Here is a 16,663-nt window from a genome sequence, read left to right on the forward strand (position 1 = left end):
CTCTACAATAACATCTTGCATTTATATAGCGCCTTTAACATAGTAAAACATTCCTAGACGCTTCACAGGAGTGTTATCAAACAAAGTTTGACACCGAGCCACAAAGAGATATTAGGACTGAAAGAGGGAGGTTTTAAGGAGTGTCTTAAAGGAGGAGAGGTAGAGAGGCGGAGAGGTTTAGGGAGGGAATTCCAGAGCTCGGGGCCCAGGCAGCTGAAGGCACGGCCGCCAATGGTGAAGCGATGGGAATCGGGGATGCGCTAGAGGCCAGAATTGGAGGAGCGCAGAGATCTTGGAGGGTTGCAGGGCTGGAGATTACAGAGATAGGGAGGGGGCAAGGATGTGGAGGGACGAGACTCACGTCAGTCATATCACACAAAATGAATAATAACATCCCATTGCTAAGAATACACTTTAAAGAGTCAGTGAAACCTAATTGATGAAATAATTATAGTTTTACAAAATTACATGAAAGAAAATAATGAAGTAAAAAGCAGGAAGTGCAGGAGCCGAGCACCTGGTGAAAGTAATCTCCATGGTTCCCTCGCCCACACTTGATTCTTCAGGTGAGCTGGCAACACTGGCTGTGTGACCCAACAGGTATTTGGCGATAAGACTGTTCAAGGTGGCTGAATGGACTCTACCCAAATGCTGAGTATCAAAGAGCGGCTAAGATGATACATGACACACCCAGTGCAGTGCTGAGGGAGTGCTGCACTGTCGGGGGTGCTGTCTTTCGGATGAGACATTAAGCCGAGGCCCCGCCTGCTCTCTCAGGCGGACATAAAAGATCCCACGGCCACTATTTCGAAGAAGAGCGGGGGGGGGGGGGGCAGAGTTCTTCCCTATGTCCTGGGGCCAATATTCACCCCTCAAACATCACTAAAAAACATTATCTGGTCATTATCGCATTGCTGTTTGTGGGAGCTTGCTGTGCGCAAATTAGCTGCCGTGTTTCCTACATTACAACAGCGACTACACTTCAAAAAAAGTACTTAATTGGCTGTAAAGCGCTTTGGGACGTCGTGAAAGGCTGTAGAAATGCAAGTTATTTCTTTACTTGTGAAATGTTCGCACTGAAGAATATGACAGGAGCTCACTATGGATTTTAAAATATATACTTTTTAATTCGTCTCTGAAAAGCCACACACATCATTCCATTCTGTGCACAATTTAATTCCTGCTTAATCGCAGTCACAAAATAATCATTTTGTTCTATATATATTTATTTTTTAAATTAAAATGTTAGCCTCCCACTCTCGCCCCACACCAGCTGAAGGCACACTTTAGAGTGCAGTTCCACAGGCCCCAGTTTGCGATTACTTTGTGCATGTGGCCGTTCTTTATGTGAGAGCCTAGCCAGGGAGTATCAGTAGGCTATTTGAGATTAGAGGGGAATCGCAGCACAAGCCCGATCCAGTCTTTCCATCAGCGGACACCAGATGGCGATCAGAAGCAGGAACCCTGTCCGATTTTTGTCGTCCTCCTCGCCTCCCTCTCTCTCTCAACCTCCCAGTGTCAAATGCAACACTCTTGGTGTCTGTCCGGGCTCAAATCAACTAACTCACAGCACACCAGCACTATGTTTAATGTCATAAAGGAATTAAAGATCAAAATTGTCTTCGGGAAACGGCCAACGGGAGGGTTTCATATATTTAATTCACATCTGCTCGGGATGGACTGGCCCGTTAACACGTGCAGCTTTATAATTAAGTCATTTGAGTGGAAATCAGACAGATCAGTGAATTGGGAGTCTCCTGGGAGTCTGCAGGGGCCTGTATCCCTAAAGCAGCCATGTGCCCCAGACACAAATTAGAGGTTGGAGTCAGAGTCTTTGGCACACAGGCTGGGAGACACAAAAAAAAGTGTCTCTGAGGGGCTTAGATCAGATGGTTTACTGGGTCCAAACTGAAAGCAATTTACAGTTAGCTGTAATAAAAAAGGGGGAGTGAGAGGAGTGTGTTTTACAATTAGGGCAATTGCTTATACCATGCATTTCAATTAGGGAGAGGGTGAGTGGGAGGGGGTCAGAGAAGGAAAGAGTGGGGAGGGAGAGAGGGAGAAGAGTGGGAATAAGAAAGGGAGAGAGGGGAGCGAGGAAAAAGGTGGGGGGAGAAGAGAGGGAGAGTCAGTGGGGAAAGAGAGGGCCATCTCCCCCTGCTGGCTCAATGGGGAAATGCATTGCTATTGAACCATGAAAGCCTCACCGTCAACCCCTGGTCTGTGTTGAGTTGGCCTCGGCAGCCCTGGGGCAGTGAGGGGGCAAATAAAAAGATTAAAAAAACAGCCAGGGCTCCTGTCCTGATCCAAACCCCCCCCCCCCCCCCCCCCCAAAGAGCGTGCGTGTGTGCGAGGACCCTGGGCAAGGGAGGGATCGGATTCGGCTGTGATGCCTCCTGTACTGGAACAGCGTGCCGGCACTCTGGTTGTGCTCACACGAGCGTGGTGGCAGTGACGGGGCACCCATGGGACCCGTACCCCAGCAGGGCTCGGAATGTACAGCACACAACAGGGCAGGGAGCCTGTGACCCAGCTCTCCCCCACCATGCTGAAACACTGGGTCCCACAAGATAAAGTCTTTCTTTCCAAAGCCCTATCAGAAAAAGAATACTTTAAAATGTCGCCATTCCATTTTAACCTTGAACGAAAAGAACTTGGGTGTCACAGTGGGTGTGACACAGACACTGACTTTCACACGGGTTCAGATCCAGCCAGGCCTGATGGGATGAAGCTGCACTCTGTCTGTAAGGGTCCGATGTGAAATGAGTTTGGGCCGTTTCAGTACAGATCAGAGTTCAGATACATTGTTGGGGCAGTGTAACCCATGCTGTACCTGCCCTGGGAGTGTTTGATGGGACAGTGTAGAGGAAGCTTTACTCTGTATCTAACCCGTGCTGTACCTGCCCTGAAAGTGTTTGATGGGACAGTGTAGAGGGAGCTTTACTCTGTATCTAACCCGTGCTGTACCTGCCCTGGGAGTGTTTGATGGGACAGTGTAGAGGGAGCTTTACTCTGTATCTAACCCGTGCTGTACCTGCCCTGGGAGTGTTTGATGGGACAGTGTAGAGGGAGCTTTACTCTGTATCTAACCCATGCTGTACCTGCCCTGGGAGTGTTTGATGGGACAGTGTAGAGGGAGCTTTACTCTGTATCTAACCCGTGCTGTACCTGCCCTGGGAGTGTTTGATGGGACAGTGTAGAGGGAGCTTTACTCTGTATCTAACCCATGCTGTACCTGCCCTGGGAGTGTTTGATGGGACAGTGTAGAGGGAGCTTTACTCTGTATCTAACCCGTGCTGTACCTGCCCTGGGAGTGTTTGATGCTAACACTGGGTTCCCATCACCAACATCCGTCCGTCACCGCGGTGAGCATAAAAACCAATGATTAGTGCAGCCGGTTACGTTAATGTTGAGCAAGAGGCCATTTCTTTGTAACAGCTTATGTAAACAAGTTCATGAAATGATTGATCTTGTACTGTAAGACGGATAGCTATTCATTTCTTCCTAATACTCTAACTATATACACACACAGGCACATGGGGCAGTTTTTAAAAAACATTTTAAAATCAAATCAGTCACATGATAATACCTTGCACTTGCTTGCGTCATGAAGGCCGTATTTTGCACTTGTTGATGTCAACGGGAAGATGGAGGCTGGCAGCTCCTGGAGGTGGTCCCTCGTTAAACAGGAGGTTACACCCCCGCCCTCCCAAACCAACACCACTCGCCCGCTCCTCTGCCACATCTAGGGAGAGCTCCTCCCCATCTCCACGATCAGTCTTTGTAACCCCCTGTATTAGGAACACTCCGAGTCGGAAGGTTGTGGGTTCAAGTCCCACTCTAGGGACTTGAGCACAAAATCTAGGCCGACACACCCAGTACCAGTACTGAGCGTGCGCTGCACTGTCAGAGGGGCAGTACCGAGGGAGTGCTGCCCTGTCGGAGGGGCAGTACTGAAGGAGCGCTGCACTGTCGGAGGGACAGTACTGAGGGAGTGCTGCCCTGTCGGAGGGAGAGCTGCACTGTCGGAAGGGCAGTACTGAGGGAGCGCCGCACTGTCGCAGGGCGGTACTGAGGGAGCGCTGCACTGAGGGAGCGCTGCACTGTCGGAGGGGCAGTACTGAGGGAGTGTCGCAGGGGCGGTACTGAGGGAGCGCTGCACTGTCAGAGGGGCAGTACCGAGGGTGCGCCGCACTGTCAGGGGTGCCGTCTTTCATATGAGACGCTAAAACTGCGGGCCCCGTCTGCCCTCTGAGGTGGACGATAAAGATCCCAATGGCACTATTTCGAAGAAGAGCAGGGGGAGTTCTCCCCGGTGTCCTGGGGCCAATATTTATCCCTCAACCCCCATAACAAAAACAGATTATCCGGTCATTATCACATTGCTGTTTGTGGGAGCTTGCTGTGCACAAATTAGCTGCTGCGTTTCCTACATTACAATAGTGACTACACTTCAAATATATTTAATTGGCTGTAAAGCGCTTTGGGACGTCCTGAGGTTGTGAAAGGCGCTGTAGAAATGCAAGTCTTTCTTGTAAATGGATCCGACCTCCAGGCCCTCGCTCACACTTCAGCTCCATATTCACCCGCTTGCGACACATGCAGCTGACGTGGGTTTGGCGTAATTCGAGCAAACGGGCTGGAGAGTCTCTCCCCGCCCTCGCCTCCACCCCTTCCAATCCGGTGTGCTAGTCGCCACTCCCGTGTTTGCCCGATTTTCCCCTCTGACGGAATCATGCAATCACTTCGGGCGCTCGTTGCTAACAACCACAGGGCGGAATTTCAACTCCCGCGCCCCCCCACCCGTCTCCTCCCCGAAATTGCCAGGACCCCATTCTGCCACAGAACTGCGGAGTGGAGGGTGGACTTCGGAGGCCCATTACTGAAGATTTAATGGCTATTAAAAAAGTAACGTCTTTCCGTGAAGGCAAATTAAGGTCAGTATTACGAGGTCATTGATGGGTAAAGGGATCGATTACCTTTTGCTGTTCGAGATGGGAAGCTCCTAGGGTCCCACACAAACATGTGGGGGAAATGGGGGGTGATAGACCTAGGGCCCCCTCCCCCAACTTGGATTATAGACACATCTTAATTGGGTCGGAAACCTGGAAGATTTCAAATTCCAGAGTGAGCTGCACCCTCCCCTCCCCCGGGGTTTTCAGCCCCCGTGTTATTTTATTGTTAAGGGAAGTGGGTGTTTAAATATCAGTCTTTCACCCTTTACTGCCTCTGTGATAATCTGGGCATCGTGCCCCCAAAATGAGGGATTGGGGGGGGGGGGGGGGGGGCGGGATGAGAGTGGAGAAAGGCTTCCGAATAAAAGCAACTCAGGTTATTAATTCATGTTAAATAAAAAACTGCCCAATTGCCATACAGGACAGCAAAGCCAATGATTCAGTAGCAGACGATGGCAACACTCCAGCTCCTCCAACTTCCCCTGCCCGAGGCACGTAAGGCCTTCTGGTATCTTGCCCCGAGCGCCAGTACAGCTAGCGTTTGGCAGGCTGTTCGACTGTCGAGGCATCACATCGATTCTGTGCTCACAGGACATCACTGGATAGCGATCAGGAGCAGCAAACCCTGGCTGGTTTGTACCCGCTCCCCGGGGGCACACAGCCAAGTCGGTGTGAGGTATAGAAGAGTCAGCCAGCACCTGCGCAACTATTCCCCCGTGGGAGTCAGCACCTTTGGGGAAAAAAACGGTGGCGAAAGGTTAAAAAAAAAGTGATTTGAAATTAAAATTCTCTCGGGACTCAATCGTCCGCTCATTCTCCAACATAGCGGGGGGAGAAGATTCTTCGCGGCATGCTTCGTTCTGATTCCCACCACCCTCCTGTCTTACGAGGCCATCAGGTACTGATGGAAGTAAAGGCCAAACAGGCTCGTCACCACCTGACAGGCTGCCAGCCACCAGGTCAGGAAGGAGAAGAGGCCCCGGTAAAAGAGGGGTGTGAAAACGTTACGGAGGGCACCCAGGGCTGCTGTGATCTGAGAGACGGCCGCTCGGTAATCCTCCTCTTCGTCGGCGGGGGGGCTGGAGGGGTCCGGACTGACGCCCACAGCGGGCGAAACGCCAGGGGGCTCTGGGTAAAAGCCCCAGGAGTAGTCACCTGAAGAAAAATAAAAACAAGATGAGTTACATCGAATTACATGGGGTGAACGTGAACCCCCAAAAACAGGTGGGTCGGGTCAGATGTTAAAATTTTAAAAATCTCAAACCCGACCCCAACCCGCCCACTTCCGAGTTTTACGGGGGTGGGTTGGCAATTGAAATATATTTTAATGAGGCTGGCAACCTCTGACTTAACCGGTTTTACAGGTTTAACTGAGGCCGGCCAGGTTTCCCTGGCCTCGGGAAACCCGGCAGCTGAAGGAAGGGGAGGACAGCTTCGGGGAGAAGGCAAGTGCCTTCACAGCACTGCTTGTGAGCCAGGAGGAGCAGGAGTGCTGCCCCCCAGGACCCCCAAGCTCCCCCTCATCAGACCCTCCCCACCCCTGTACAAAGGCCCCCCGGAGTCGGGGATCAGACCCCTCAGGATCCCAGAGTCCTCCCTGCCTGATTTCTGGGCAGGGACCTCCGGGTTTCCCGTCCGAAACTCCGCCTACGCAACCCGCCCCTGTCAATATCGGGGACATTGCATCTACTGCACAGAAAAGCAGGCCATTCCCCTATGTTTATGCATAGGGGAAGTTTGGTAAGTACATGAGGGAGAAAGGAATGGAAGGGTATGTTGAAAAGCTTAGATGAAGTACATACATACATAGGATATACGGCACAGAAACAGGCCATTCGGCCCAACCAGTCCATGCCGGCCTTTATGCTCCACTCGAGCCTCCTCCCGTCTTTCCTCATCTAACCCCATCAGCATCACCCTCTATTCCCTTCTCCCTCATGTGCTTATTTAGCTTCCCCTGAAATACATCTGTGCTGTTCGCCTCAACCACTCCCTGTGGTAGCGAGTTCCACATTCTCACCACTCTCTGGGTAAAAGAAGTTTCTCCTGAATTCCCGATTGGATTTCTTGGTGATTATCTTAGAAATCATAGACATTTACAGCACAGAAGGAGGCCATTCGGCCCATCTTGTCTGTGCCGGCCAACAAAGAGCTCTCCAGCCTAATCCCACTTTCCAGCTCTTGGTCCGTAGCCCTGTCGGTTACGGCACTTCAAGTGCATATCCAAGTACTTTTTAAATGTGATGAGGGTTTCTGCCTCGACCACCCTTTCAGGCAGTGAGTTCCAGACCCCCACCACCCTCTGGGTGAAGAAAGTTCTCCTCAACTCCCCTCGAATCCTTCTACCAATTACTTTAATTTTCCTACATTACAACAGTGACTACACTCCAAAAAGTACTTCACTGACTATAAAGCACTTTGAGACATCTGGTGGTCATGAAAGGCGCTATAGAAATGCAAGTCTTTCTTTAAATATATGCCCCCTGGTTATTGACCTCTCTGCTAGAGGAAATAGATCCTTCCTATCCACTCTATCTAGGCCCCTCAATTTTAAACACCTCAATCAAGTCTCCCCTCAGCCTCCGCTGTTCCAAAGAAAACAACCCCAGCCTATCCAATCATTCCTCATAGCTAAAATTCCCCAGCCCAGGCAACATCCTCGTAAATCTCCTCTGTACCCTCTCTAGTATCACATCTTTCCTGTAATGTGGTGACCAGAACTGCACGCAGTACTCTAGCTGTGGCCTAACTAGTGTTTTATAAAGTTGAAGCATAACCTCCCTGCTCTTGTATTCTATGCCTCGGCTAATAAAGGCAAGCATTCCATATGCCTTCTTAACCACCTTATCTACCTGTCCTGCTACCTTCAGGGGTCTGTGGACATGCACTCCAAGGTCCCTCTGTTCCTCTACACGTCTCAGTGTCCTACCATTTAATGTGTATTCCATCGCCTTGTTAGCCCTCCCCAAATGCATTACCTCACACTTCTCCGGATTGAATTCCATTTGCCACTTTTCTGCCCACCTGACCAGTCCATTGATATTTTCCTGCAGTCTACAGCTTTCTTCCCCACTATCAACCACACGGCCGATTTTTGTATCATCTGCAAACTTCTTAATCATGCCTCCTACATTGAACTCTAAATCATTGATGTACACCACAAAAAGCAAGGGACCCAGTACTGAGCCCTGCGGAACCCCACTGGAAACAACCTTCCAGTCACAAAAACACCCGACGGCCATTACCCTTTGCTTCCTGCCACTGAGCCAATTTTGGATCCAACTTGTCACTTTCCCTTTGGATCTCATGGGATTTTACTTCACTGACCAGTCTGTGTGGAGTTTGCACATTCTCCCCGTGTTTGCGTGGGTTTTCTCCGGGTGCTCCGGTTTCCTCCCACAGTCCAAAGATGTGCGGGTTAAGTTGATTGGCTATGATAAATTGACCCTTAGTGTTAGGGGGATTAAATACATGGGGTTACGGGGATAGGGTGGGATATGTGTTGGTGTAGGGGTTACGGGGATCGGGTGGGATATGTGTCGGTGCAGGCTCGATGGGCCGAAATGGCCTCTGTCTGCACTGTGGGGTTTCTGTGATTCTGTGATTCTGCCATATGGGACCTTGTCAAAAGCCTTGCTAAAATCCACGTAGACTACATCAAATGCACTACCCTCATCAACCCTCCTCAAAAAATTCAATCAAGTTCGTCAGACACGACCTTCCCTTAACAAATCCATGCTGACTGTCCTTGATTAATCCATGCCTTTCCAAATGACGATTAATACTGTTCCTCAGAATATTTTTCCAACAATTTGCCCACCACTGAGGATAGGCTGACTGGCCTGTAATTACTCGGTCTATCCCTTTCTCCCTTCGTAAACAACGGTACCACATTAGCAGTCCTCCAGCACTATACCTATAGCCAGAGAGGATTGGAAAATGATGGTCAGAGCCTCTGCTATTTCCTCCATTGCTTCTATTAACAGCCTGGGATACATTTCATCTGGGCCTGGCGATTTATCTACTTAATATGTCCTCTCCCACTATTCTCATCTAATATTTCACACTCCTCCTTAACTACAATGTCTGCATCGTCCCTCTCTTTTGTGAAGACAGATGCAAAGTATATTCTTATACTGATGGCCTCTAGTTTTGCTCTTCCCCACAAGTGGAAACACTCTCTCTCTGTCCACTCTATCAAAACCTTTCATAATTTTAAAGACTTCTATTAGGTCACCCCTCAGCCTTCTTTTTTCTAGAGAAAATAAACCCAGCCTGTTCATCTTTTCCTGATATGTGTACCCGCTCATTTCTGGTATCATCCTTGTAAATCTTCTCTGCACCCTCTCCAGTGACTCTGTAACCTTTTTATAGTAGGGCGGGAGGAGGCTGGTGTGGATCATAAACACCTTCATGGACCAGTTGGGCCGAATGGCCTGTTTCTGTGCTGTCCATTCTATGCAATTCTATGTAAACGCCAGGCACCTGCGCAGTACGACTCAATATAATGCACCTACTGTTATATCTCCAAGTTTGCAGGGACAGAGATGAGGAGGAATTTCTTCACCCAGAGAGTGGTGAACCTGTGGAAATCTCTACCACACAAGGCAGTTGAGGCCAATTCATTAAATATATTCAAGAAAGAGTTGGATATATTTCTTAAGGCTAAAGGGATCAAGGGATATGGGGAGAAGGCAGGGACAGGGTACTGAATTTAGATGATCAGCCATGATCTCATTAAATGGCAGAGCAGGCTCGAGGGGCCGAATGGCCTACTCCTGCTCCTATCTTCTATGTTACTGGTATCAGCACAGGCGGAACTAACCTGGGACCTTCCGATCCATGCAGTTCAGTCCCGCAGCAGATATCTGTCCCCCCGAGTGAGTGTGGCCTCGGAGAAAAGTAACGTTTAGTAAAATAGTGGGGGAATCCAGAACAAGGGGCATCGTGTTAAAGTTAGAGCGAGGCCGTTCAGGGGTGAAATCAAGAAACATGTTTTCACACAACAGACAAGAAAGGAAGCCCAAAGTCAGATCTTTGTATGTATTATTATTACTACATTATTACTCTGTATTCCCTCGAGTTTAGAGGATTAAAGGGTGATCTAATCGAGGGGCTTAAAGGAATTGATTGGGTAGATAGAGAGAAACTATTTCCTCTGGTGGGGGGAGTCCAGAACAAGGGGGCAGAACCTTAAAATTAGAGCCAGGCCGTTCAGGGGTGATGTCAGGAAGCACTTCTTCACACAAAGGGCAGTGGAAATCTGGAACTCTCTCCCCCAAAAAGCTGTTGAGGCTGGGGGTCAATTGAAACTTTTCAAGACTGAGATCGATAGATATTTGTTGGGGAAGAGTGTCCAGCGATATGGAACCAAGGCGGGTAGATGGAGTTAAGGTACAGATCAGCCATGATCCAATTAGACGGCAGAACAGGCTCGAGGGGCTGAACTTCTTTTCCAAATGTAAAATAAATGACCAGTATAGTCATTTTTTAAATTACATATTTGTCGTTAAATTCAGTTACTCACCCAACACTTTCAGCAGCAGAGTGGAGTGCAGGATAAGGATTATGGGGCCCAGGTACTGCACGGTGACCACACACAGATAGCAGAACACTCGTGAAATCTGCAGCAGGAGTGGGAAAAACATCCCGTCAGTCACTAGTAACAGAGCTTTAACCTGCTCGTCAAGAGACACCCACTCTTTATAAACTACACGCTGGAGTGAATCGCAGGAGACTGTCAGAAATCACCTGGGATCAGGGTTCCAGGATCTGCTCACCAACCCAAGAGGCACAGCAGTCTGATGATAATATGATGACCCCACACAATTCCAATTCCCGGGTATCTGTTATTCTATAAAAAAAACCCCGAACCCCTCGATTAGATTCCAGCCTGTAACTCACTCCCGGGTATCTGTTATTCTATATATAAACCCCCGAACCCCTCGATTCGATTCCAGCCTGTAACTCATTCCCGGGTATCTGTTATTCTATATATAAACCCCCCGAACCCCTCGATTAGATTCCAGCCTATAACTCACTCCCGGGTATCTGTTATTCTGTATATAAACCCCCCGAACCCCTCGATTAGATTCCAGCCTATAACTCACTCCCGGGTATCTGTTATTCTGTATATAAACCCCCTGAACCCCTCGATTAGATTCCAGCCTGTAACTCACTCCCGGGTATCTGTTATTCTGTATATAAACCCCCTGAACCCCTCGATTAGATTCCAGCCTATAACTCACTCCCGGGTATCTGTTATTCTATATATAAACCCCCTGAACCCCTCGATTAGATTCCAGCCTGTAACTCACTCCCGGGTATCCGTTATTCTATATATAAAACCCCCCGAACCCCTCGATCAGATTCCAGCCTGTAACTCACTCCCGGGTATCTGTTATTCTATATATAAACCACCCGAACCCCTCGATTAGATTCCAGCCTGTAACTCACTCCCAGGTATCTGTTATTCTATATATAAACCCCCCGATTATATTCCAGCCTGTAACTCACTCCCGGGTATCTGTTATTCTATATATAAACCCCCCGAACCCCTCGATTAGATTCCAGCCTGTAACTCACTCCCGGGTATCTGTTATTCTATATATAAACCCCCCGAACCCCTCGATTAGATTCCAGCCTGTAACTCACTCCCGGGTATCTGTTATTCTGTATATAAACCCCCTGAACCCCTCGATTAGATTCCAGCCTGTAACTCACTCCCGGGTATCTGTTATTCTATATATAAACCCCCCCGAACCCCTCGATTAGATTCCGGCCTGTAACTCACTCCCGGGTATCTGTTATTCTATATATAAACCCCCTGAACCCCTCGATTAGATTCCAGCCTGTAACTCACTCCCGGGTATCTGTTATTCTGTATATAAACCCCCTGAACCCCTCGATTAGATTCCAGCCTGTAACTCACTCCCGGGTATCTGTTATTCTATATATAAATCCCCTGAACCCCTCAATTAGATTCCAGCCTGTAACTCACTCCTGGGTATCATTTATTCTGTATATAAACCCCCCGAACCCCTCGATTAGATTCCAGTCTGTAACTCACTCCCGTGTATCCGTTATTCTATATATAAACCCCCCGACCCCCTCGATTAGATTCCAGCCTGTAACTCACTCCCGGGTATCTGTTATTCTATATATAAACCTCCTCGAACCCCTTGATTAGATTCCAGCCTGTAACTCACTCCTGGGTATCTGTTATTCTATATAAATAAACCCCGAACCCCTCGATTAGATTCCAGCCTGTAACTCACTCCCGGGTATCTGTTATTCTATATATAAACCCCCGAACCCCTCGATTAGATTCCAGCCTGTAACTCACTCCCGGGTATCTGTTATTCTATAAAAAACCACCCAAACCTCTCGATTAGATTCCAGCCTGTAACTCACTCCCGGGTATCTGTTATTCTATATATAAACCCCCCGAACCCCTCGATTCGATTCCAGCCTGTAACTCACTCCCGGGTATGATTTATTCTGTATATAAACCCCCCGAACCCCTCGATTAGATTCCAGCCTGTAACTCACTCCCGGGTATCTGTTATTCTATATATAAACCTCCTCGAACCCCTTGATTAGATTCCAGCCTGTAACTCACTCCCGGGTATCTGTTATTCTATATATAAACCCCCCGACCCCCTCGATTAGATTCCAGCCTGCAACTCACTCCCGGGTATCTGTTATTCTATATATAAACCTCCTCGAACCCCTTGATTAGATTCCAGCCTGTAACTCACTCCCGGGTATCTGTTATTCTCTATATAAACCCCCGACCCCCTCGATTAGATTCCAGTCTGTAACTCACTCCCGGGTATCTGTTATTCTATATATAAACCCCCCGACCCCCTCGATTAGATTCCAGCCTGTAACTCACTCCCGGGTATCTGTTATTCTCTATATAAACCCCTGAACCCCTCGATTAGATTCCAGCCTGTAACTCACTCCCGGGTATCTGTTATTCTGTATATAAACCCCCTGAACCCCTTGATTAGATTCCAGCCTGTAACTCGCTCCCGGGTATCTGTTATTCTGTATATAAACCCCCCGAACCCCTCGATTAGATTCCAGCCTGTAACTCACTCACGGGTATCATTTATTCTGTATATAAACCCCCCGAACCCCTCGATTAGATTCCAGCCTGTAACTCACTCCCGGGTATCTGTTATTCTATATATAAACCCCCCGACCCCCTCGATTAGATTCCAGCCTGTAACTCACTCCCGGGTATCATTTATTCTGTATATAAACCCCCCGAACCCCTCGATTAGATTCCAGCCTGTAACTCACTCCCGGGTATCTGTTATTCTATATATAAACCCCCCGAACCCCTCGATTAGATTCCAGCCTGTAACTCACTCCCGGGTATCTGTTATTCTATATATAAACCCCCCAACCACTCGATTAGATTCCAGCCTGTAACTCACTCCCGGGTATCTGTTATTCTATATATAAACCCCCCAACCACTCGATTAGATTCCAGCCTGTAGCTCACTCCCGGGTATCTGTTATTCTCTATATAAACCCCTCGATTAGATTCCAGCCTGTAACTCACTCCCGGGTATCTGTTATTCTATATAAAAAAACCCCGAACCGCTCGATTAGATTCCAGCCTGTAACTCACTCCCGGGTATCTGTTATTCTATATATAAACCCCCGAACCCCTCGATTAGATTCCAGCCTGTAACTCACTCCCGGGTATCTGTTATTCTATATATAAACCCCCCGAACCCCTCGATTAGATTCCAGTCTGTAACTCACTCCCGTGTATCCGTTATTCTATATATAAACCCCCCGACCCCCTCGATTAGATTCCAGCCTGTAACTCACTCCCGGGGATCTGTTATTCTATATATAAACCCCCCCGAACCCCACGATTATATTCCGGCCTGTAACTCACTCCGGGGTATCTGTTATTCTATATATAAACCCCCCGACCCCCTCGATTAGATTCCAGCCTGTAACTCACTCCCAGGTATAGTTAATATACAGAAGACACCTTCTAATTAACTTATGGAGTCAGACTTTCTTTTAATAAATAAGTACATAAAGAATGTCATTTTGACCTGTTAGAGATTTAAGGATCTGCTTAAGAACAATTAGCCTCACTCTTGGGTATCTTATTATATGTAGACATTTGTCGATCTCCCGTGGCATCACACAAGGGGAATCAAGATCAGCGGCAGTCTTCAAGTGAAGCAGGGTTTGAGGGCAGTGGACTATTGGACCAGGGCGCATTTACAGTTAAATAGCAAAACTTATGGCAATATGGGAAGCAGAGAAGTTTGAAGCACAGGAGTTTCTTGAAGTACAGGGTGAGGAGCTGGGAGACAGAGCACTGAGGTGCAACAGCACCACCACTGGCGGGAGTGTGGAATTACAGCGTGACAAGTTTACATAGGAAGCTTGCAATATGAACGTGGACAGAGGAACTAATAATGGAAAAAGTTGGCAAAAAGTGTGACAACAGGAATTAAGGTGTTGCAGGCAGGATGTGTGTGCAGACGGAAGATTTTAAATATATTAAAGATGTGCATTAAAGTGCGGCTGTGTGGTACCTGGCCTATCGTTTTGAGACAGCAATGTGTACTTGCTATTCCTTCCTGGATCAGGTAGAGTCTAATTGTTCTTGAGCAGTTCCTGAGGTCACCAAGGGGCAGGCTGACTTTCCATTTTATATACTTTTATAAAAAATTAGAAGAAATTGTGACTCCAAAAGTCAATTAAAAGGTATCTCCTGTATATTGAATATTAACTTTACCTTTCTCATAATCAATGCAGGGGGAAAAATTCGGTTGCTTTGGGCCTCCCGTTTGTGCAAAGCACCTAGCACCGGGCGCAGCGCCGTAAACGGCTCCCGCGAAATTCAGCAGGTTAGCGGCGGCGGTAGCCGGTAGCACCCTGCGCGTGTGCCTCCGCCGATGACGTCATCGCCATGCGCAGCGCCCCGCTCGCGCCCCCTGACCTTCCGCCGGGCGCTGTGTCCGACAGGGTCAGGGGGCCGTATTTGCGGCTGGGGCGGCGCAAATTAAAGGGCAGGTGCCGGGCGGCCATTTTTTGGGGGGTCACCTGCCCCCTCTGGCCTCCTCCTGTGGGGTGCCGGCCACGATTGGTCAGCCCGGTGGTCCTCTTCGAGTGCCGGGCTCTTTTGCCGGCACCCCGCTGGTCCAGCAGGGCCCCGGTACCGGCGCGCTGCGCTCGGCCCCTCCTCTTTAATCAGGGGTGGGAGGCCTGCAGTACCGCGGCGCTACGTGCCGACACGTGTGGCGCTGTTGCACATAGCGCCGCGATATTCAATGGGAGCTCCCCAAGAGGGAGGGGGGAGCGCTTCCAGTAGCACCCCGCCTCCTGCTTGGGGCGTCACCATTCAATTTCGGGCGCGGGGGCGCTAACTTTCTCAGGGGGCACTAAAAGTAGCTCCCCGGGGAAGTTAGTGCCCCAAAGGGGGCGCGACCCAATTTCCCCCCCCGCAGTTTCTCCACCAGAGGTATCGAGTATCCATAGGGTCCCATAATTCCCCGGATGTACCTTCCGCTGAATTTCGATCATGGGGATGTTTCCGGCCTCCCTCTTCATTAGCTCCACCCACTTTTCTGCCAGGTTCAGGTACGCCTGCAGGTGGTAGCGGGTCATCGCTAAACGCAGCGCGCAGATACCAATGATTATCCACAGGCGCACGGTGTTGTACGTCATGTCAGGCATCCTTCAGAAGCAGATGAGAAAGGAAGCCCAAAGTCAGATCTTTTGTATTATTACATTGTTACTTGTATTTCCTCCAGTTTAGAGGATTAAAGGGTGATCTAATCGAGGGGTTGAAAGGAACTGATAGTTTTTCTCTATCTACCCTATTTCCTCTGATGGGGGGAGTCCAGAACAAGGGGGCATAACCTTAATATTAGAGCCAGGCCGTTCAGGGGTGATGTCAGGAAGCACTTCTCCAAACAAAGGGTGGTGGAAATCTGGAACTCTCCCCCCCCAAAGCTGCTGAGGCTGGGGGTCAATTGAAAATTTCAAAACTGAGATTGATAGATTTTTACTGGGTAAGGGTATTTAGGGTTACAGAACCATGGCGGGTAGATGGAGTTAAGATACAGATCAGCCGTGATCTAATAATTGGATGGTGGAACAGGCTCGAGGGGCTGAATGGCCTCCTCCTGTTCCTATAACTAAGACTGCAACAAAAAGTACAATTAGCTTGGGGGTGAGGGAAAAATTGTCTGGTTGCTATGGGTAACAAAGTCATAAAGGTGTAAAATGAACTGAGGAAATCTTCATGAATGGATTTCCAATGGTGCAGCATACATCAGTGGTTCACCCTCTGCTTAATTCAAGAGAGGCTGTCTTGCTGAAGGCCCCACTCTTACCTTGACATTATCGACCTTGTAGGTTTGCCATCGTTCTGGTACAAAGGACATGGACTGTCGGGAACATTCAATGAGGCTCCTCGTCCAACAAGGAGCCTTGCTAGACAGGGAGGGCAGGTCAGAGATAGAGCTCCAACACTGGACACCCAATCCGTTTGCCAATCCTCTAGGATTGCCCTGGAGTCTCCAGGAATTGAAGATTAATCTCCAGGACACTGCAGCAAACAACATCCCGGGAGAAAAATCATTGGGAAATAACATTTTTTTTTTTTTTTTTCATTTTCTTTGAACACTTTCATTTATTATATGGGGGAGGGTGTAACA

At 48.7% G+C, this 16,663-nt stretch overlaps 1 protein-coding gene across 2 annotated transcripts in view; it reads right to left on the reverse strand.

The window, feature by feature from the left end:
- Positions 1-3,542: 3,542 nt before the first annotated feature.
- Positions 3,543-16,663, reverse strand: part of tmem161a (transmembrane protein 161A) — a 36,878-nt gene continuing 23,757 nt past the window's right edge. For both annotated transcript variants that reach the window (XM_086004423.1, XM_086004424.1), the window contains exons 10-12: positions 15,504-15,678; positions 10,483-10,579; positions 3,543-6,110 (exon numbers count right to left, since the gene is read on the reverse strand). In XM_086004423.1, coding sequence (XP_085860549.1) covers positions 5,839-6,110; positions 10,483-10,579; positions 15,504-15,678 — 544 coding nt within the window. In that variant the 3' untranslated portion in view covers positions 3,543-5,838. The remainder of the gene's footprint in view (positions 6,111-10,482; positions 10,580-15,503; positions 15,679-16,663) is intronic.

This window comes from Somniosus microcephalus, chromosome 13, assembly GCF_052327205.1.
Source record: "Somniosus microcephalus isolate GS21.2 chromosome 13, FLI_Smic_1.0, whole genome shotgun sequence".
NCBI lineage: Eukaryota > Metazoa > Chordata > Chondrichthyes > Squaliformes > Somniosidae > Somniosus > Somniosus microcephalus.